The sequence below is a fragment of the Hippocampus comes genome, unplaced genomic scaffold (genome assembly GCF_001891065.2).
Source record: "Hippocampus comes isolate QL1 unplaced genomic scaffold, H_comes_QL1_v1.1 scaffold121, whole genome shotgun sequence".
NCBI classification, from domain to species: Eukaryota; Metazoa; Chordata; class Actinopteri; order Syngnathiformes; family Syngnathidae; genus Hippocampus; species Hippocampus comes.
The window spans coordinates 549,671-571,029 of record NW_017805986.1 but is presented as its reverse complement, the minus strand read 5'-3'; the positions used below and the strand labels follow the sequence as shown (position 1 = coordinate 571,029).

Genomic DNA, 21,359 nt, shown 5'->3' with positions numbered 1-21,359 from the left:
AACACCCGCTCTCCTCCTACCCAGAAAAATGTCCTTTTTCAATTTTCGAAAGATCTTCAAGCTAGGGCCCGACAGGAAGAAGAAGCAGTACGAGCACGTCCACCGAGACGTCAACCCCGAGGAGATTTGGGACATAATCGGGGAACTCGGCGATGGAGCCTTCGGAAAAGTCTACAAGGTAATTTTGTTCGTACACCTTTGCGACACGTTATTAGGTAACCGTCCTCCATGGCGACTCCATTGTGGTTCTGTTCTGTCGCACCCTTGTCAAGTGAGAACACGTGAAAATGACAGCAGCCATGACGACGTCCTAGCCGAGTAGTCAAAAAAATTGTACTCGAGTAAGAGTAACGTGACTTAAGAATTGTAAGACTCGAGTAACAACATTAAAACGTAGTCCTCCAAATTATTCCTTGAGTACAGGTAAATATTCAGTGGAAAACAAGCATTTGGTGGCATTTTTGTGCCAAGGAAACGATCTAGAAGTGACTCGGGAGCTTCATTTAGACCAGGGGTCACCAACTCTGGTCCTGGAGGGCCCCTATCCTCCATCCTTTATGTTTCCCTCTTCCAACACACCCGATTCAAAAGATCACGATTATTATGAGGCTTGTGCAGAGCTTGCTGATGAGCTAATCATTTGAAGCAGATGTGTTGGAGGAGGGAACATACAAAATATGCAAGAATAGGGGCCCTTGAGGACCGGGGTTGGTGACCCACCACGCCAGTGTGTTGCAAAGCACAAACAAAGTCACTCACACTCATGTTCAGTGTTTCTCAATGGGGCTATCGTGATCAAATATTTTCAATCTGATTGTTCAAATGATTGTTATTATTATAGATTCATTGAGTGATACTAATTTATTACTAAGTAACAAAACGTGAAGTGCAATTATTTTTCACTCGGGGGTCACTGTGCTCAAGTTGCACACTGTAATATTTGTGACTTTGAATGCGTGTGGCTTTAAAAGGTGGGGGCCTGGTGAGTGACATGGGAGTCAGCAAATGAGAGTGGATAGTGACTTGTCGAATCGGGTTAGTGTGTCGGGCAAGTCCCTGGCCATCAGTTGTGGTCATGTATGTTATTTTTATGATTGTTATTATTATTCCAGTTTGTTCAATAAAGTGATTGAAGTGCACTAGTGAGTGTGCTGTTGTGTTACATTAGCTACCGTAAAATCCTGTGAACATGCAACAGTGTATAATCCTTTCTTTTGGGAAAAAAAGAAATGTGTTATTGCTGTGATTTTAACTTTTTCGTGTAATCGAATGAAACGAGTTATTCCAATTAATAGTTTCAGCCGTACACTGAAGCCGCATTCCCTGCATGGAAGTTAGCGAATTAACCACTGAAGCATCAGTGAAAAGGCAACTTATCATTCGTCTCTTATTATTTATTGCGTTATTGTAGTCTGATGTCGAGGGCTTTCTCCCTTGCGGCCATTTCGGCGTCAACGCAGGAGTTCCTTCCTGCAACTCTCGTGATTAAATAATACAGCTAATTGTCCATGGATGTCCATTTGCCAGTTTGCAGTTCCTTATTAGCTGAGTAAATTGCTGCGATGAAAGCCAGGAGTCTGTCACAGGGCTCTATCCAAACTGAAGTTGATCTATTTGTACCTGGAGACACTCTGGACCAAATATTAATGTCTATTCCTATCCCGACAATACTTCACGTATTGTCGGGATAGGAATAGCACAATAATGGCAATATTAGAATGCAATACTAAATGATACACTGACAAACTTTCAATCCATAATATCTCAGTAACTTATTTTCCGCGTTAGCCAACCGGCATTTTCATTGTTTACCGCTTTGTAATGAATTGTTGATGTTCTTCTTTCATATTGGCAACTTCATTAACAAAGAATCTAATAAACCCCGAACCGAATGCCAAAGTTTTCCCAAAGACCTCAACTCTCGTGCATCACGCGTGAAGGGCTTTGAATTGGACATGCAGCACACGTCACGGACAGCGCATGTCATTCACATTGGTGCGATTCACTTTGCATGAAACACGAGAGACAAAAATTGACACTGACGTCAGGCCGTGCTGACGGAAAGGGACGGGGCGTGTGTCAGGTTGGCACTCCGTAAACATTGGATCAGTTGTTCCAATCCGAACACTCCCTCCCTCCTCGTTTTTTCCTTTTACTCTCCAATGTTGGGTCTGAGTGCATCAGGACTTTAAGCCAGCCTTAAAACAACTCCCCTGCTACTGTTTTTGTACTCAATGAGTTGCAATTGATTTGGACTTTTTCCCTAGACGTGTACAAAAATCCCAGCCCAAATCCCAAATGTCACGCCTGTCTAAAGTGATGTGGGGGTGGGGGACAGGACGATGGTAGGAAAAAGCAGCGTGAGGAAGTGAGCCAAGTTCGTTGAGAGTAGGTCAGATGATAAGCTTTGCTGACAACAGTTTTGACGCGTTGACTCTGCGGGTCATTTCTGCAGCAGCAATTGCCACACCCATGGCTAGATTCACACTGCGTGGCTCAAGTGTCGCAATTCAGATTTTTTTTTGCACTCGAGCGGCACAATTCGGTTCAGGGGTCAAAGCAGCATAAAGAGATCCAAACTTGTGGAACGGGATAACTTTAGACGCTGATCAGAATCAGGCTTCTTCCAGATGTAGATGAAAATCGGATTCGGATAGATAAATACGAGATTGACATCATTTGAATCTAAACTACAGCAAACACACAGACTGTCAAATTACTGTCAGTCATGCAGATCTTGTTTCTTGAATGTGCCATGTTTTTTATTTTCTTGGTTTCAGAAAACAAGTTTAAAAAAAAAAAGACTTTATAGCACTTTATGCTGTTCGGGTGACAGCACGATATGCTTGCTACGTGAGAGGCATGTCCATTGTTCAAGAAACACAATAAATGTGGATCAAAAATGGAGGTTACCCTCATTTGAATCAATGGGGTGGAAGAGTCAGCCCAAGCTAACTCAGTGCTGTGTAACATTTTGTATCATTTCATTTACGTATTGGACATTTCATCAGCGTAAACACATCCATATCGAATATGTGTCTCTCGAAACGTGCTTGGAAATGGCCCAGATCAGATATAGGCATTAAATCGTAATTGGGCACTTGGGCTTGCAGTATAAATCCATCCCGTGTAATTAAGAAGTCTTTATGACGTCTCCTGATGGAGATGTCATCTGAGAGGGAGATTGCTTGCAGCCTCGCTCAAACACTAATGCAATCCATTGCACTATTTTCATGTGGCTTCTTTGTTGAGGATGTCTCGCCACGATAACCACCGCGTAGCCGAGCTAGAAATAACTGCACGGGTGTCGTTTTTGTGGGACTTTTCGTGTCAAACCCCTAACAAAGCCGCATCGTTGCCCTCAGGCTCAGAACAAGCAGAACGGGACCCTCGCCGCCGCCAAAGTCATCGACACAAAGACGGAGGACGAACTGGAGGACTACATGGTCGAAATTGACATCCTGGCCTCCTGCGACCACCATCACATTGTCAAGCTGCTGGACGCCTTCTACTATGAGGGGAAACTCTGGGTAGGTAACGCGTTGTTTGTTTGTTTGTTGTTGTTGACGCAAAGCCGAGGAGACGGTGGAAGCAGTCACATGCCGATTTAGCACAAACCACTCTTCTCCTCTCTTCGGCATTGCAATTGAATATCTCTCCTTTAAAACACTTTTTTTTCACCTCTCCACTTTGACCTCCCTTTTGTGGTGAAAAACACATCATGTGACACCATTATGCTTCGCTTCTGCTTTGTAGCACCGTACCACTATAGCATAACAATAAGCGCCTGCAGAGGAAGAAAAGGAAATCTGGAGCTGCCAAAAGTGTGAGAGCAGAAGTCACAGAGAGTATCCCAAAAAAAAAAAAAAAAAAAAAAAAAAGAATAGTCCCAGCCTTTCTTTTCCTGCACAGATAAGTCTTGCTGGGCAAAATGGGTGGGAGGTTCTGTTTCTGATTGCGTCTTTGAAATCCTTTTAACGGCAGCGCTAATCAGTTTGAAGCAACCTATGGAAAAGCTTTCTTATATCTCGTTGTGATCTTTATGACAACTTAAAGAGTTCCTGTTTGAATGGTGAAGGCCAAGTAGTTTATTATCACGCGTTCACCGCCATGTCGATTATTTAGGTGTGTGTGTGTTCAGATGTCAATTTAGTGCCAACTTAATTGTCTAATAATAACTTTTACAAGAGCCACATCGTACTGGAAAAACATGTCATATGCATGCTGGGTGTTGAACACTGCAATCTTAAGCATATACCTAAAGCAGCATTTTATGATTTCATGAAAGAAATTGTTTTGTTTTTTTTTCCTAGCAGCAAAATAGGCGGGCTCCTTTTTTGAAAAATGGTTGCGCTTTACTTTTTATTGTTGCAGCTAAACCAGCTAGTTGCTTTTTTTTTTTCCATTAATATAGTGAGTAGAGGAATCAAAAAGTTGCTCAGTATAGCTCTCTGACTCCTAAGTTGGCAACACTGACCGCTTTTGTGAAGTTAAGTGCTGTTTGTTTGCAACCATGTCGCTACTGTAAGCAGTGCGTGTCACCGCGAATGCAGTTTTAACTACAAATGCTGCTGCTGCAAAAAAAAAAGAATAAATGGTCCCGATCAACTCAAATGAATCTATAATTCATCAAGCACTCAGCCCTAATTAAGATTGTAAAAATATTGCTGAAATCATTGCTAGTACAGACTGTTCATGTTTGACAGAACGACCTTTCAGGAGCTCCTATTTTAAATTCAACAAATTGTGTTAGACTTGCGAACTTAACTAATTTTTGTTGCAGCGAGTGCTGAGTAATGTCCCTGTGCCGTTTTTGTACACACTCAGCGAATCTCACGCTGTGCGGCACAGGCCGAGAGGCCCCTGGGCAATTACGTCGTGGCGCTTGTTGTCATGTGACCCGTCTCTGGAGCACGGGCCACATCCCACCGCTGAGATAATGGAGCGCTTTTCGGACCTCGGAGAAAGTGCCCGTAAATAATTCAAAGCTACACTGCAGGTTGTCCCGACGGGCTCGGTCTTTAACCAGCTCGATGAATGTGTAGCCGCATGTGCGTTTGCTTGTGCTGTTCTACACGTTATTCTTACGCAATATGTCGGGGGCGTAATGGTGAGTTGACGTTCATGCGGGATTTAACCGTTTAGCCGATGTTCACGCCTGTAAGGCTCGAAAGGAAGTAGATTACAAGCAGAAGTCTCTTATCGTGTCGAATGAGAACAAACACCTGGCTGTCTCTCTTTGTGTCCATCCCTGAATGGAGAGCAGTGTTTCGTAGTAGGTTGTATTGATTTTTATCTATCACCCGACACCACACACACGCTTCCATAATGGACCGGCAAGAGCACAAAAGTCACACCGGCTGTTGGGTGCATTTCATCATGTGTACGGGACGAAATTTTAGTAGCATTGCGAGTAGGTGTTTTCTTTACCCTGATAGAAGTAATAATGTTCAGCGAAAGCAGAGTTGCTCTCTACTTTCCGTTTCATCAATGATGAAACGGTTGCCTCTGACATTTTGAATTGCAAGAAGAGGAAGTCGGCAATTTGTACTGCAGCCTCTTGCCCAAAGTCAGCCGGGGCTCCGGCTCACCCTTGACAAAAAGTGCTCCTGGAATTAGATGAGGGATTTAACAAAGTACGTGATGAAATCTGTCAGATGCGAGGCGTTTCATTCGCAGCACACTTCCTCGCTACGCTTTGAGGAACGGTTGCATTCAAATAACTCCCTGTTAGAGATGATATAACGATTCTTCTAAAACGTCCATTGATAATTCTTTCCGATTGATTGGCTCCTCGGAACGAGGTCTAATGGATGATGTCTTTCCTTTCAAAGGTCATTCTGTCCATCGCGTAATAAAGACCTCATTTCAAAAGGCATCGTTTTCAGCGTGTCCTACAAGACGTTTGATTGTTCTCCTCTGTGCAGATCCTGATTGAGTTCTGCGCGGGGGGCGCGGTGGACGCCATCATGCTGGGTAAGTCTGAAGTTCTGTTCAACTCGTTTTAGTCCATCCAGAATGCGCCCTACCTCCCTCCGGTTAAAGAGGCCATTTCATGCCGCCGCCTAATTATTGTAGCTCCGGTTTCAAGGAGTGGTGCTAATGCCAATAGTTTCACCCTCTCATTTTGAAGCTTGAATAAAAGCATCTCTACTTCTGTGGGAATGAGTTTTTCCGAATGGAAAACAACCATGAATACCCTTCTGCCGTCGATTGTGTCGCCACTCAAGACTGCACTAAACTTTTCCTCCCATACAAGCGAGTTTTGTTCCCTCCCGTTGCCGTGGGTTACCATCTCAGCTGATGTTGACTTACGCATTTGCCAAACTGCACGGCGTAACATAACCACAACGTAATGTGGAAGAAAATGACTCACCGATGGCCATCCGCGTTCTCTGGCAGAACTGGAGAGGCCGCTGACTGAGCCTCAGATCCGTGTGGTGTGCAGGCAGACCCTGGAGGCTTTGGTCTACCTGCACGAGAACAAGATCATCCACAGAGACCTGAAGGCTGGCAACATTCTCCTTTCCCTGGAGGGAGAAGTAAAACTTGGTAATCTGCAATTTCTTTATAAAAATGTAAATCATAAATCTGCTATCTTGCGGATGGAATTGACACAGCAAGGTGGCAAAAGATGAACCATAGACAACTATTCATGCCGTTATTCAAACCTATGGACAATTGAGAGCCTTCGGTAAACCTAACACGCTTGTTTCGGGGGATGTGGGAGGAAGTCGGAGTTCAAAAAGAAAACCCACGCAAGCGCCGCAGAACATGCAAGCTCCACACAGATTCAAACTCAGATCTCTTGACTGTGAGGCAGACCTGCGACAGCCTTTCCACAGTGTGCCTCTACTCCACCGTAAATGTTCCTTGCGGTGGGTGTGCATGTGTCACCAAATGGGAAGGATTATTCATCCTGGAAAGGACGGCTCCTCTTCCCGCAAAGCTCGAGTCTTAAGATGCCGCGGCGGAGAACAAAAGCAGATTAATTGTTGTCTTTTCCGCCTCGCGTCCCGGGTGGCCACTTAGTAGCCTCCTACCGAGCCACTTAAAGGCTTGAGGGGATAATTAGTAAAGTCAATTTTGGGACTCCCCGTCAACGCCACGGCACCCAGCTGAGCCTTGTGATTTTGACAGACGCACGCTGCAGAGCGCTTGTGTTTACACAAGCGGATTGACTCATTCATGCGCTGCTTTATCTTTCCTCAAAGAGAATAAGTCGCAGCCACTGACATTTACATTCAAAAGGTGGCAATAATTAGGGGTCGCAAGACTTACAGATATTTCCAAGCGGACACTGATGTGAATGAGCGTGGAGTCGGCATCGACTAGTCACCTGTTGTCAGATATTTTGTCAGCACAGCATTATAATTTTAAACAATAACAGGAGGAGTGAAGGCTTTGTTATTATATGCCTTTGTTATTATATGCCTCTAGCAGGTCAAAAACGTGATGCGAGAATAGCTGACCTCACGCTCTCAACATTGGAGTAGTAACATCGACTAGTCGACTATTCTGTTCTGTGCAACTCCTACAGTGCATCAGATTGTTTGCATAATATTCCAAATGTATTCATGTTTTTCCTGTTGCACCCTTCCTGCATGAGTCACACGGTGGCAAATGGTGGAGTCTGGCAAGCAATAATTATCAAGCAGCCTCAAGGGGCTTAATGGTATACGTTTGCTTCCTCGCAATGTTTACATGTGAGGCGAGGAAAACTAGTATCAAGTGACGAATAAAGCTTTGAGCATCCCTTCTCGATGATTAACAGCCACTGTGTTAAGGATTTTCAAAACATGTCACTTGAGTCACCGATAAAATCAAAGGCTTCGACATTGCGCCGTGGCTGAGTGAATGGAGAAAAGATTCATGAATTCATTTCCTCCTTTTCAGCGGATTTTGGAGTTTCTGCTAAAAATACAAAGACATTACAGAGAAGAGATTCTTTCATCGGAACGCCGTACTGGTGAGTCACTGAGCCCAAATACAAAAAGGGTATTTTTGTATTTGGCCTTTTCTGTCTGATCATTGTTGAAGCGGCTTGACAACATCAACACGCTATCGCTAAAGTTGTGGGAAAATAAAGGCTGAAGGAATACCGTGAGTAAATGTCAGTGTTGGATGACATCGGTTTGAAATACAGGCTGGTGTTAAATTCCCAGACACGTGCCAAGTCATTTTCCCTATAAAAAGAATTTCCATATCATCATACCATGCTCCTGAATCTTTTTTATTTGGTTAGAACTACAGTTTTGCCCATTAATCCAGCAATAATCTGGTTTCATATTATTGATTACGGTAATTCGAATTGCCACTCATTTATCACTGTGCAGGATGGCGCCAGAAGTGGTGATGTGCGAGACGTCCAAGGACCGCCCGTACGACTACAAGGCGGACATCTGGTCCCTCGGGGTGACCCTGATCGAGCTGGCGCAGATCGAGCCGCCCAATCATGAGATGAACCCCATGAGAGTGCTGCTGAAAATAGCCAAGTCCGAGCCACCCACCCTCATGCAACCCTCCCGCTGGTGAGATGACGTGCCGGTGTTGACAGATCGTGTGCCTGTGTCACGGGGGAGCCCGGTACAGTGAAACCAGTGGCGTTCCAGGCCCAGCCATGATGGGTGAAAATCTGATATTGAGAGATTATATATCTATAAAAATAAAGTAACCCCCACACATAATATTAGACTTATAAAGGTATTCCCTGTTATCGTATAACATCACTCTTAGGAAACAAAAATGGAAGACTTGCTCACATTTTTTTCCAAATAAGAGGCCCAACATGCTTGCTTCTATTTGTCACTGAGTTTTTTTAGGGGGGAATAATTTATTTTTGAAATGTTTTCCTTTTCTTTCCAGTTTCTGTTTTTTAAAATATTTTTCTGTCTTTTAAATTTTTGTCTTTTTTTTGTATATTTCTCAGTTTTGCAGAATATTTTCTGTCATTCTGAATATTTTGGAGGGGAAAAATTGATAGAATAAATTATTCAGAAAAATAGGGGAAAATATCCAGCGAACAAAATGACAAAAAGCAGAAAAAGAATTACAAAAAAATGAAAAATATACCACTTATTACACAGAAAAATACTCAGAAAAACAGAAAAAAAAAACCTTAAAAGCAAAACTTTTTTTAATGTCCTCCCGAACTGTATTGCAGGACACCAGAATTCAACGACTTCCTCCGCAGGGCGCTTGACAAGAATGTGGACAACCGATGGGGGCCGCTGCAGCTTCTACAAGTGAGCCGCCCTTCTTGGGTCACGGCTTTCAGCATGCCGTTATCCCTGTACTTCTATTTAGCTGATAGCGGTGGGCGGATCCGCTCACGGGTCAGCTAAACGGCTTTGTAATTACATTCCTTGTGTCTCTGCCTCCATCCTGGCAGCATCCATTTGTCGCCACTGTTGTAGACAGCAAACCTCTGCGAGAGCTCATCGCTGAAGCCAAGGCTGAAGTCACAGAGGAGATCGAAGACAGCAAAGAAGAGGAAGAGGAGGAAGAACCTGAGACGCCCGTGGTACTAACTGCTAACGGTTTGCATGACTCGACAGTGATAGATTTTAATGTTTTGTGTGTGTTTTTTTTTTTTCATTCAGGCCGCTCCTGGACACAAGCGAACACCGTCCGACGCGAGTATGGCAAGCTCCGAGGAAGACAAACTTCCACCGACACCATCCGCACTGCAGTCCGTCACTGAAAAGACGGAAGCTGAGCCGGCTGAAGACGGGTCCAGTGATATACTCTCCGATGAAGGTCTTGGAACAAGCGAGCCTGACAAGACGGAGGAGGAGAAACTCAACGAGGTGCCCGAGGGCGCTAATGAAGACACGGCTTTCGGGCTGATGGAAGAGTCCGTCCCACCGGAGCCGCCGGAGCCTGAGGGGCGAGCTGATGAGATTCCTGCTGAGCCAACTGCTTTGGAGGAACACGTTCTAGATGAAGCGCAGACAGCGGAAGGAGCGGAGACACGGGAAGGAAAAATAAATGAGTCTCCACAAATAATAGAAATTGAAAAAGAGCCCGAAGAGGTGACCAAAGAAGATGAGTCGAATCAGCAGATTGTCGGATCTGCAGAATCAGACGAGGCACTTGAGGATGCGCATGCCAAACCGGAGTCTGTATCAGAGCTGCAGGTCGAACAAGTGAGCAAGCCGGATGACATGCTTCAGCACGAACTGACCGATAGGGCTCATGACACCGATGTTATCATTGAAGACGGAGGTGATTTAGCGGCACGCATAGTGGGAGACGCCGAAACTCAAATGAGTAAGGATGAGTCTATTCTAAAAAAGCCCGAGGGGAAAATTTCTGAGCTCCCAGATCAAGACTTTGAGACCATCGCCAAGATCCGACCTTCAAATGGAATCTGCGATGACGCGACCAACACATCTGAACAGGCAGGGCTCCCGAGCAAGGATGACAAAGAAGCAACGTTGGCAGAAGAGATCACGAGCCCTCGTGAACCCGACTCAGAGATCAAGACGGAGCAAGAAAGTCCTGCCGGGAGGCGGCAGGATGCGGAGAAGGACTCGGACTCCGGAAGCAGCTCGGCCGCCGACAGCAGCAGCATGGACCTCAATCTGTCCATCTCCAGCTTTTTATCCAAAAGCAAAGGAGGCTCAGTGTCTATCCAGGTAGCTTTATCTTTTTTTTTTTTTTATTTTGTACACCACTCGTCAATTATAAGCACTTAATAATCATCCATCCATTTTCTATACTGCTTATCCTGTTCAGAATCAGGGGGGACCTGGAGGCTATTTACAGCTGATTTAGGGCAAGAAGAGAGCCGATCACAAAAGACTCACTCACATATACTGTACACCTAATTGTCCGAGAGTCTTCAGCTAACCCAAATATAGATTTTGGATCATGCAAAGAAGTTAAATTACCCCGAGGAAACCAGTGCAAGCACAGGCAGAACAGGAAAAAAAAAAATCAACACAAAAATAATAGCGCCGACCAGAGATTCAAACTCAAATTTTCCTCCTTCTGCGAGGCAGCACCGTGCTGCTACTTAACAGCGTGAAAATGTTTTTTTACTTCACAGGAGTCCAAACGGCAGAAGAAGACACTGAAAAAGACGCGCAAGTTCATGGTGGACGGCGTGGAGGTCAGCGTGACCACATCGAAGATCGTGACCGACGACGACGCCAAGAATGAGGAGATGAGGTTCCTCAGGTATGTGCCTGACACTAATCCCCGCCGCTAGACTGACGATCCTAAATAAGGAACGCGACCTATTTAGCATGCATGCCTTGAAATAGTTCACGTACTCCAGATGGGTTTATGCAACACTTTATTACTACATACACCATGACAGGGCTCGAAAATGTGACCATTTTGCTCACAAATGCTCCCGATTTTTTTTTTTTCGATGACCGCCCCTTAAAAATTGCATCTGGTCGCACAGCGCGAGTGCCTCCGACCGGTACAAACGGCAAAGGCGCTCCAACTCTGCCACGCAGAAGACTTCCTGAACAAATTAAATAAATGAATAACCAAGTCGGGATGTGTACTTTGGCAAATTCATGGCCGTCTAACCAAATGAGCTATTTGCTTTATAAAGGGCCTCTTCCAATTCAGATCGATCTAAGTTGTTTAGCCGTCAGCTATTTTTTTACTGATGTTTCAAGTTGTCGGCCGCTGCTTGACGTAGCAAAAGTTAGCGTCGAGCCCCGCATGATGACACCAGTACGTGAACAGCGGGTGACTGATGGACTTCAACGTTTCCGCTAACGGTCGAGTAGTTTTTCGAGAGTTGACTTTGCGGCCCTCTGACGACATGTCCGCATGCTGCGGTTTCCTCAGGCGGCAGGAGCTGCGAGAGCTGCGCCTGCTGCAGAAGGAGGAGCAGAGAGCTCAGCAGGAGCTCGGCAACAAGCTGCAGCAGCAGAGAGAGCAGATATTGCGGCGTTTTGAACAGGAAACGACAGTGAGTCACTTCCGCCACAACCGTTTGTCCCCCCACCGCCGCCCTCCTCCCGCAATGCGGCCAACCTCTGCCAAGTGAGATGCTTTGTTTCATAGTTGAGTTTCATCAAATGGAGGGACCTACATGAAAAGTTTTGCCACACTGCTTTTATATTCAAACACACTGTTTAAATCATAAATCAAACATTCTTTACTGTCATACAAATGTTTAAAAAAAAAAAAACCTTGACCAACATTGAAAACATCTACCATAAATGTTGCAAAGAATAAGCCACCTCCCATCAATGCCCCCGACTTGACAGTGTGCCGTCCATTTTGTTGTATTATTTTCAATTCACTGTTGACTTTTGGTGCCGAGCACTTCCGGAGCTGCACTTGCGGCTACGTCGCAATAAGTTCCATATCCGGTTCTGTGGTTGTCGTCATATTTATCTCCACCATCACTGGAAAGATACCGCAAAAGAAAAAGCCTTGGAAAAATCTGCGCAGTATTTACACGAGAGAAAAAGTTTCCTTCTTTCAATGGCCTTTTATTATCTTTTCATTGTTTTTATTCAGTGCAGTGCTATTTTTAAACCTGTAACTTTTTTTTTTTTTTAATGAAGAGCTGGAATGGCAATTGATTTCAATCAAATGAATTGATATATCATCAGTGTTGGGCCCTTATATATACAAATTTGGTTGATTTAATATTTGTTCACAAACGATGCTGTTGGTCTGTCCTGATGTCGGCTACTATTTTTACACATAATTAACCCGGTTAAAGTGTTGGTGAACAAATCTATTAACACGCTTGAACTGATTGAGAAGTGAAATTCCGTCTCCTCCCTCACTCCGGGAGTCGTGCTGCATCTAACTGGCTCAAGATTGCAAATCAGGATGTGGGATTGTTTTTTTTTTTGTTTGTTTGTTTGTTTGTTTTTTTAGATGAGTGTAGTCAGCCACAAAGGTAAGATTCATTTCTACCGCAGACACTGCGCAGTCAGCTCATTGTTAATTGATCGCATCACTCGTGGCTCGAGTTTGGGAAGGTAGACAGTCTTTACTTTTTGTGTTGGTTTTCAATTGAAATTATGAAAGCAAAAAATGAAATTAGCGATTAAATATAATGTTGGGGTGGCGTGTTGCCCAGTATATTTCACCAACTATGAGTGTTTGGTAAATTAATTGTGAGGGTTTTTTTTTTTTTTTTTCTCAGCAACAATATGAGTAAATGTCATGGGGTTGCTAGCTCGGTCACAGAAAGAATAATCCAAGTACCATGTGCTATCTATTCACAATGACAACTGGTCCTCGCGATATTGCCTGAGTCACTGCATCTCGATCCGCCCGTATTCAGGCGAAGAAGCGCCAATACGACCAGGAAGTGGAGGGCCTGGAGAAGAAGCAGAAGCAGACCATCGAGCGCCTGGAGCAGGATCACACCAGCCGGCTGCGCGATGAAGCCAAACGCATTAAAGGGGATCAGGACAAAGAGCTGTCCAAGTTCCAGAACATGCTGAAGAACAAGAAGAAAGAGGTACGCGCAAGCCCCGCTTGACTGGCTGACTCGCGCCTGTCGTGAATGCGAGCCTTGGAATGGTGCATGGCGGCTTCTTAGCTTGGGCTGAGTCATTTCGAGCCTGTGGGAGCGCTGCGGCATGACCGGCGCATGTTGCTATACAGCTGTTAGCCGCGGCATGTTTTTCTATCCATTATTCATTTCCCCCCCCAAGAGCAGTTGAAAGAGCAAGTTCAATCCAGGTGAGGCGTGCACGACATCTTCATCCTCCTCCTCGTCATCATCGGCGCACTGTGGCTTTCGGCTGTTTTATTCCGGCATTGTGCTTTGCGTTGCCGTGGCGATGGTGCTATTTGCCGTGGCTTTGTTGCGGTTGTTTGCTCCTGCTTGCCGCCGCAATATTATACTGTAGACTATTATGCCTTATCAACAGTGTTTTTTTGTTGATGTAATCTTGAACTGTACTATATTGACCTAACCATGTTTTTGGAATGAGTGTGTGAGGTGGCTTTGGTCATGGGATGGGTGATTTTAATTTGGTGGCACTTTTTTTCTCTTTGGTGGGGGGGTGATCACACGGGAATAAGGAGCAACTGAAGACGGCGGGCTTATCTTGAATCGATTCTTTTCATTTTCAGTCAGCGTTGTGAGCTTCCGTGTGATGATTCCAGCTTAGTGGCTTGGCTTTTTTTGTTTTCATTTGATATGACGCAATAACACTTATGGCTGTAGAGTAACCAATCTCGACGGGTGAGGTGAAATGCGGTGGCGGGATGTTATCGCTGATCCTTTGCATGTCTTCTACTCTTGAGGGACAACCCTCTTAGAATTTTTTTTTTTTTTCCGTCTGTCAACTTGAAATCAACAAGCAGTTTCTGGACAAGTACAATACTTTCTAGGCCATGCAGGAAGTTGGGCAGTCACCTAAACATAAGCGAAAAGAGCTCATGAAGCGCTTAAAGGAGGACCTCACGCTTCTTAAGACGGCCGAGGTAAAATCCGAACTTGTACCGATGTCTTCTCTCCCCAACATCTTTCCCCTTCTTCTCCCGACTCGGTCTCGACTTGAAAGTCTACACTCAATGCCACCACGCTGCTGGAATTCTTTTTCTTGCATCGAAATGACTTTGTGAGGCCGTTTGAGCCACTTAGACGGACACGGGTCAGTTATTAAGTTCAATATGTCAGCACTACGCCAGGGAGATGAACAACAAAAAAGTTGTGTAGGTTGCGAAGGCCATTCGTAACACTTGGACTCACACAAAAATTAAACATTCACCCTTTGAAGGCATGTAATATACGTCGGGGAAACTGAAGTCAACGTCATACATTGCACATTTAATTCTTAACTCGTTTAAAAAAAAAAAAAGGGCCCAAGGTGTACTCACCCTTAACTTTGATCGCCGTTAAGTTGCTTTTCAGTTGGATGGTTATCATTGCACGTTTCCTCTTGTCATCACTGGTACCTTTTTGTCTGGTCATTACAACAAAAAAAAAAAATCTCACTCACATAGTTGATCCTGAAGATTTTACACATCAGCAGTTTAGCCTGTGCCTTGACTCCTTTCCAAGAGCATCGCGATGGTTTGATCTCATTTTAACCAACGCGGTCTTGCTGGTCATTGGGAAGCAATGAAGCGACTGACTTCAGACAGTTGTTGAACGTCTGCTAAGCTTTTCCTTTTCCAAAAATTGATGAAGAAATAACCCTCGGTTGACTAGAAGCATGGATCTTGTTAACAGAACTCCTTTTTTTTTTTTTGTTGGTTTTTTTTTTTTTTTTGCAAGCTGGATTGAAGTTGTGCGCCCTACTATGAAAAAGCATGACAAGACAAGCAGAGCATTAATAAATGATATGGACTAACATTTCTTCACCGCTGCGCTGCGTGCTGCAATTGCAACGATATTCCCAAAATGGGGAGAATGAGAGCGCCCCTTCCACAATGAGTGTGTGTGTGTGTGTGTGTGTGTGTGTGTGTGTGTGTGTGTGTGTGTGTGTGTGTGTGTGTGTGTGTGAGAGAGAGATGGTCAGCCTGCTCCTTGTCGCTGACGAGGGCGAGTGTGCGCCGTGTGCTCTCCTCCGCAGGCAGTGGCCCAGGTTATGATACAGTCTTTTCAGTTGTCCTCATGCGCACTCTTCAATGCTCAGATGCAGGATGTAAGTCTCCCCACGCGCCCCACCACTCTCTCCACTCTCTTTTTCCAGCCCATACTTAGATATGTGTAAAATGACAGCGCGGCTTTTTATCAAGTCAAGTCACGTGTAAGCATGGGCTCTGGTGTGTTTTGGAGTGACGTTATCGCTGTTTTTTGTGTGTGTGTGTGTGTGTGTGTGCGTGTAGTGGTTCCTTCCTCTCCACCACCAGTGTGTCTGTTTTAGTCCCATTTGGATTGTATGTGGTATGGTCGTTTGGGGTTGTTGAGTTTTGGTAGTTGAATAAATATTAGGTTAAAAAAAAAAATCAACAAATAGTCATTTTAGTAAACCCATGTCAATCAAAATAATCGTGATTCTTGTTTTTTTTTTTCTCTTTATTTGGCCAGCCCTATTAGATGTTTTAATCTAGTACAGTTGGCAAGTGCCGCCACTATTTGAGGAAATAAGGTAGCTTTCTTATTCGTGTGACAAATTAATTTTTAGGATCTTCAACAACATGCCTGAAAACTTTTTTTTTTTTTTTGCAAGGGCCACTCTCCTGGTGAAAATGTATTTGATGGGAACAACAGCCATCCAAAAGTCAAGTTTCACTGCGTCATATAAAATTGAGAGGACATGGCTGTCAAAATAGGACAGACGATAAAATGTCATGGACAGGAACTTATCCATTTTGGTTTAAAACCGCCATTTGGGGGCTAATTCAAACCTATAAGAGGGACTTTGAGCTCTAAACAGAAGCTGGTATGCCCGACAGATGGGAAATGCTAAATTGCAAAGGTTTTTTTTTTTCCCTTCGTCCCTACGTCAGAAAGATCAGGCAAGCGCATTGTCTCTTCATGTTGAATCATTTTTCAGGATTTGCCTTGAAAAAGGGGTTGCGTGGGGGCCCATTCATCACTACTTGCAGTTTTGACTATTGCAGTGGGTGTCGTTATATTCATTTTGAGAAATTATAGCCAACATGACCTTTCCCCTCAAAGATTGCAAAAACGCGATTTTGAAAGCGATTGAGAAAACTGCAATCCGACTCGCAGGCCAACGTTTCCCCGTAATCCCACTTGAATTGTCAGCTTGTCAACCGATTTCATTTTGCCAAAATAGGCCACCGCGGATGACGTTTGCTCAGCGGCACTTAAAAACAAAATAAAGGTCTTTTCATTTTAGTTTGCTCAAGCCCGCCGAGCACTTTGAACACGCTCGAAAACCTTCAAAGAACTGATCCCTGGTTTTTGTTTGTTGAACGGAAGACAAAATGGACGCCGCGGGCCTCACTTACACAGTCAAACTCAGTGATTGTTTCTCAGGTTAGCACAGCAAACACAATTAGAAATCCATCAAGTCAAATTTTTTCAATGAGATCGTCTTACTTTCGCCAACGTCAATTGTTTCCAAGTAACGAACCGAACAATCGTGAAGTCATGCGAGTGCAAACAAACGATGCATCAGCTCAAAAATGTGAAATGTCATTGTCGATGTCGTCTTACATGAACTGAGCTTTTCTCTTTCCTCCATCGTGGCTCGTGCGTGCTCTCTTTTGAGTGTGTCTCCTCCGCCCCCTCCCACTCGATGATTTCTGTGGATATAATCCGACGACATCATTCACCCGACAGCAAGACGTGCCTTTTTCTCTTTTCAACGCTCACCTGTCTCTCATTATGGCGTCGTTAGGCGCTACTTTTTAATGTTTTTTTTTTTTTTCCCCCTCTCTCGCTTTGGCATACGTTTGGTGATCCGCTCAGGAGCAGGAGTTCCTCCAGAAGCAGCAGCAGGAGCTGGACGGGGAGCTGAAGAAAATCATCCAACAACATAAAGTGGAGATCGCCACCATCGAGAGGGATTGCCTCAACCACAAGCAGCAGCTGATGAGAGGTGTTGTGTGACGTCACTCCACTTGAGAGGATTTTTTTCTTTTTTCAGCTCTCTGTCTCTTCTTAAATTCGGAAGCCCATACGTGTACTTTGACGCTGCTTCTTGTGCCAAAATGGGCCACTAAAATGAAGCGTGTGTGGTCCACAGCAAGGGAGGCGGCCATGTGGGAGCTGGAGGAGCGCCACCTGCAGGAGAAGCACCAGCAGCTCAAGCAGCAGCTCAAGGACCAGTATTTCCTCCAAAGGCACCAGCTGCTCAAGAGGCACGAGAAAGTAAGCACAATTGTTTGATTAATCGATGATGAATCGTTTTTTGTCAGTGGTTTCATTTCAACTTTTGTTGAAAAACAACAATCCTAATTGACAGGGTAGAAAATGCACAATTTTAAAGTCATTGTGATTGAGGTTCCTCTTTGGTCCGTAATGTGTCATCAAATCGACCAAAACGTTGTTTTTCCAAAGTAACAGCAGAGGATTGCAAATGTCTAATTTTGAAGAAAAAAAATGAAGTAACAAGCCTGCTTCCGTGGAGGACTGCAGAAATCGCAGATTTACTGTCGAGAGGCTGAAATTCGAAGGGTTTGGAATTTTCAAATTAAGGTCGCTAAACAATTAATCGATTATCAAAATAACGACCAAATAATTTGATCATCGATCGTTGCCAATTAATAAGTTCATCGTTGCACTTTATACAAAATACAACAATACAAAATAGTTGCATGTTATATGTATTTGGGCCGGTTCAAACACAACTCATGAGTTTTTCAAATAGCATAAAAATGACAAAAACAGCAAGACAACTTCGGGGTTTTTTTTTTTTTTTTACCCATTTAAGAAGCATTAAAACACACCTGAAAAGGTTGTGGACATTGGATTCACTGTACACTTAGACTTTGTTCGTTGCTGTTTGCTCCATATGCTTGCAAATATTGCAGAAAATTAAATACCTGAGTTCTACAATGACAAAAGCTGCATTTTTTCCCCTTGCTGCAGGAGATGGAGCAAATGCAGCGCTACAACCAGCGGCTGGTGGAGGAGATGAAGAACAAGCAGAACCAAGAGAGGGTCCGCCTGCCCAAGATCCAGCGCAGCGACGGCAAGACGCGCATGGCCATGTTCAAGAAGAGCCTCCGCATCGCCCCCTCGGCCGTCATCACGCCCGAGCAGGAGCGAGACCGCATTAAGCAGGTAGGACCCCTCCGCCCCGAAGTATAAGAACACACTGGATGGATTATAAAATTTGAAGATCTACCAAATTTTGAGACTGAATTAAAATTGGGCTAGATACTACACCGATGCTCTACAAAATACCACTAATATTACTGCAGTTTAGTTGCAGCGGTCTTCTTCGTGTTTCATCATACAGGCTACGTCCATTATGATACGTATACATGTATTCTACTGCCCCCTGGTGGCCATCAACTGTAATACATGTGAAAATTGCTGAATTTTACAAAATGACCAAGTCAGAAATCTTTTAGTTGGGTGAAAGTAGGCTAGCCTTGTTTACTATTTCCAAGATGCGTTGTGGGCTCCCTAAACTCAATACACATTCGAACCGCGCTATAAAATAGGGAACATATGTCGGCAACTATCTACTGACTTGGGGAGCGATTCCCAGCATAGCCACTGCTAACCAGAGAAGTCATTCCTCTCGTGTGCGGTCCAGTTTGCTTTTCAGGAAGAGAAGCGGCAGAAGAACGAGCGTCTCCACCAGCACCAGAAACATGAGAACCAGATGAGAGACCTTCAGCTGCAGTGCGACTCCAATATCAGAGAGCTGCAGCAGCTCCAGGTGAGGTGACACGCATGTTTTCGTGCTGGGAGTGTCGTGGCTCACGTAGCTGATCTCCCTGCTCAGTCCGCCGTTCAAGTAGGACGTATTCTCCACTGAGCTTCGTGTGGCTTCCGTTTTGTTTTCAGAATGAGAAATGCCACCTCCTGATTGAGCACGAGACGCAAAAGCTGAAGGAGCTGGATGACGAGCACAGTCAGGAGATCAAGGAGTGGCGAGAGAACCTCAGACCCAGGAAGAAGGTCTCATTTTACAATTGGGAAAACAGAGAGACCTTAGAAAAACAGTTCTACAGTTTCATTAAAACTTTTTTTTTTAAATAATCCTTAGCACGTTTCTTAGTCACTCTCGAGTTGCCAAAAAATGGGAGACAATCGTGCCAAATCATTTTGAGGAAAGAAAAAAATGTACTTACTACAAGCACAGTACTCCAAATGAGTATGGTCGCTTCGAGCTGTTTTTGTCACTCATTGTGGAAGTTTACTGGAAAACTGACACGTAAAAGAATTAGACAATGTATATTCCAACACCGAAACATTCAGCCAAACCGTAATATTTATCAATGAACAAAATCATGATAGCATGATGCTAATATCTAACAAGAAGTAGCATGGATGTTGCAGTATTTTTAACACCCATTACTTCAACAACAGCAACACAAACGGAGCGTATTTATCGTCCGACAATAGAGAATTAAACAGCAATATATTGAAACAGCAAAATGTTCAACCAACTTTATCATTTTATGTAATGTATTCAAGCTGTGTATTTAACTCCCCAGTTAAACTTGACTGTAAACCTGACACAAAAGAAAAAGAACAGTTTATATTGAAACCAAACAGTATTTTTTTTTTCATCTAATGATAGTCTAATGACTTGGACAAGAATTTTCAACCTAATTTTAAGCAGTGAAGCACGACACAATTGTGAATTAGGACTTGCCTGTTGTCCGTTCTTCTTCTTTTCCGATGCCTGACTCTCCTGTGCTGCCCCCTGCAGGCATTGGAAGAAGAGTTCACGCGGAAGCTGCAGGAGCAGGAGGTCTTCTTCAAGATGAGCGGCGAGTCGGAATGCCTTAACCCCACCGCTCAGAGCCGTGTGTCCAAATTTTACCCCATCCCGCACGTGCCCAGCTCTGGATCGTAGCCGCCTGCTGAAAACGGCTATGATATTGCGCTAAATTAATTGGGAGCAAACTGTTTAGAGGTTTTTCTTTTTGTTTCTTTCTTTAGCATGTTTTAGTTTGAAAAGATCATAAATGTTGCAAATGAGTGCCTCCTAATTTCTTTTTCAGTTGCTTTTTTAAAAATGTTTATGATAGCCCCTCGCCTCCTCCCACCACTGTCTTGCTCACTATCACTGAACAAATGCTTTCATTAAGTGGTTGCCTCCTGTGACGACGACTCCTACATTCATTTCAACACGTGGGTGTTGACTACTTCCTGGAGCCCTGCTATAGAGTGAACGCTGTCAAATGCATATCAAAGGAATGTAAACTTGCTGTCAATTTTGCACAGTTTTTTTTTTTTTGCCACATGAAAGAATATCCAGTACGAATCATTGGAATTTTATTACATGCTTTTATTATTTTATGACCACTGCGTTTCTGCTACACTGATGCTCTAATTACCCACTTTAAAAAAGTCCTGAAAACACATTAAATCCATACCGCTTCTAACAATCATTTGTTCAGCTTATTTTTCGGACTTCACATGAACTGAGTTATGGAAAAAGGAAGCTGCAATTGATTTTTTATTTTTTTTTTTTTATTTTGCTGAATGAAATTGCTGTAATAACGATCATCCGCTGTTGTCAAAATGGCCTAAACTTGATTAATTTATACCATGTCATTTCCGCACTGCTCGAGTTCTCATGCTAGTAACAAATGCTGGATTTTTATTTCGGTTGTTTTACACCAAACATAGATATTGATATATTTTTTACAAATTTTAACGCGCTGCATTTTAATTGTCTCCACCTCAAAAAAAAAAAAAAAAAAAGTATATATGCAGTTCTATTGTCAGATCAAATGTATTGGAAATGTCAATGGACATATTTGTTGTAAATAAAAAGTATTCATGTTTGTTTTTTGTGTGTGTG

General features: G+C 43.7%; 1 protein-coding gene and 1 long non-coding RNA gene across 5 annotated transcripts in view; one reads left to right on the top strand and one right to left on the bottom strand.

Annotated features, from left to right (window-relative positions):
- Window positions 1–21,344, top strand: part of slka (STE20-like kinase a) — a 33,131-nt gene extending 11,787 nt beyond the window's left edge. Inside the window, exons 2-21 of one of the 4 annotated variants that reach the window (XM_019891726.1) lie at window positions 53–178; window positions 3,366–3,530; window positions 5,928–5,976; window positions 6,403–6,552; window positions 7,897–7,969; window positions 8,337–8,531; window positions 9,164–9,245; window positions 9,392–9,523; window positions 9,603–10,640; window positions 11,054–11,184; window positions 11,815–11,938; window positions 13,277–13,456; window positions 14,338–14,430; window positions 15,525–15,596; window positions 17,336–17,465; window positions 17,613–17,737; window positions 18,458–18,652; window positions 19,134–19,259; window positions 19,388–19,501; window positions 20,259–21,343. In XM_019891726.1, the coding sequence (XP_019747285.1) occupies window positions 53–178; window positions 3,366–3,530; window positions 5,928–5,976; window positions 6,403–6,552; window positions 7,897–7,969; window positions 8,337–8,531; window positions 9,164–9,245; window positions 9,392–9,523; window positions 9,603–10,640; window positions 11,054–11,184; window positions 11,815–11,938; window positions 13,277–13,456; window positions 14,338–14,430; window positions 15,525–15,596; window positions 17,336–17,465; window positions 17,613–17,737; window positions 18,458–18,652; window positions 19,134–19,259; window positions 19,388–19,501; window positions 20,259–20,405 (3,447 nt within the window). In that variant the 3' untranslated portion in view covers window positions 20,406–21,343. Of the gene's footprint in view, window positions 1–6; window positions 179–3,365; window positions 3,531–5,927; window positions 5,977–6,402; window positions 6,553–7,896; window positions 7,970–8,336; window positions 8,532–9,163; window positions 9,246–9,391; window positions 9,524–9,602; window positions 10,641–11,053; window positions 11,185–11,814; window positions 11,939–13,276; window positions 13,457–14,337; window positions 14,431–15,524; window positions 15,597–17,335; window positions 17,466–17,612; window positions 17,738–18,457; window positions 18,653–19,133; window positions 19,260–19,387; window positions 19,502–20,258 lie in introns of those variants that run through there. The other 3 variants (XM_019891728.1, XM_019891727.1, XM_019891729.1) reach the window with 3 other exon arrangements.
- Window positions 11,953–17,166, bottom strand: LOC109528776 (uncharacterized). The gene is made up of 3 exons (XR_002170729.1): window positions 17,081–17,166; window positions 14,827–14,912; window positions 11,953–12,380 (listed from the first exon to the last, which is right to left on the bottom strand). It is a non-coding gene; the product is annotated as an uncharacterized LOC109528776 (long non-coding RNA).
- Window positions 21,345–21,359: the final 15 nt, after the last annotated feature.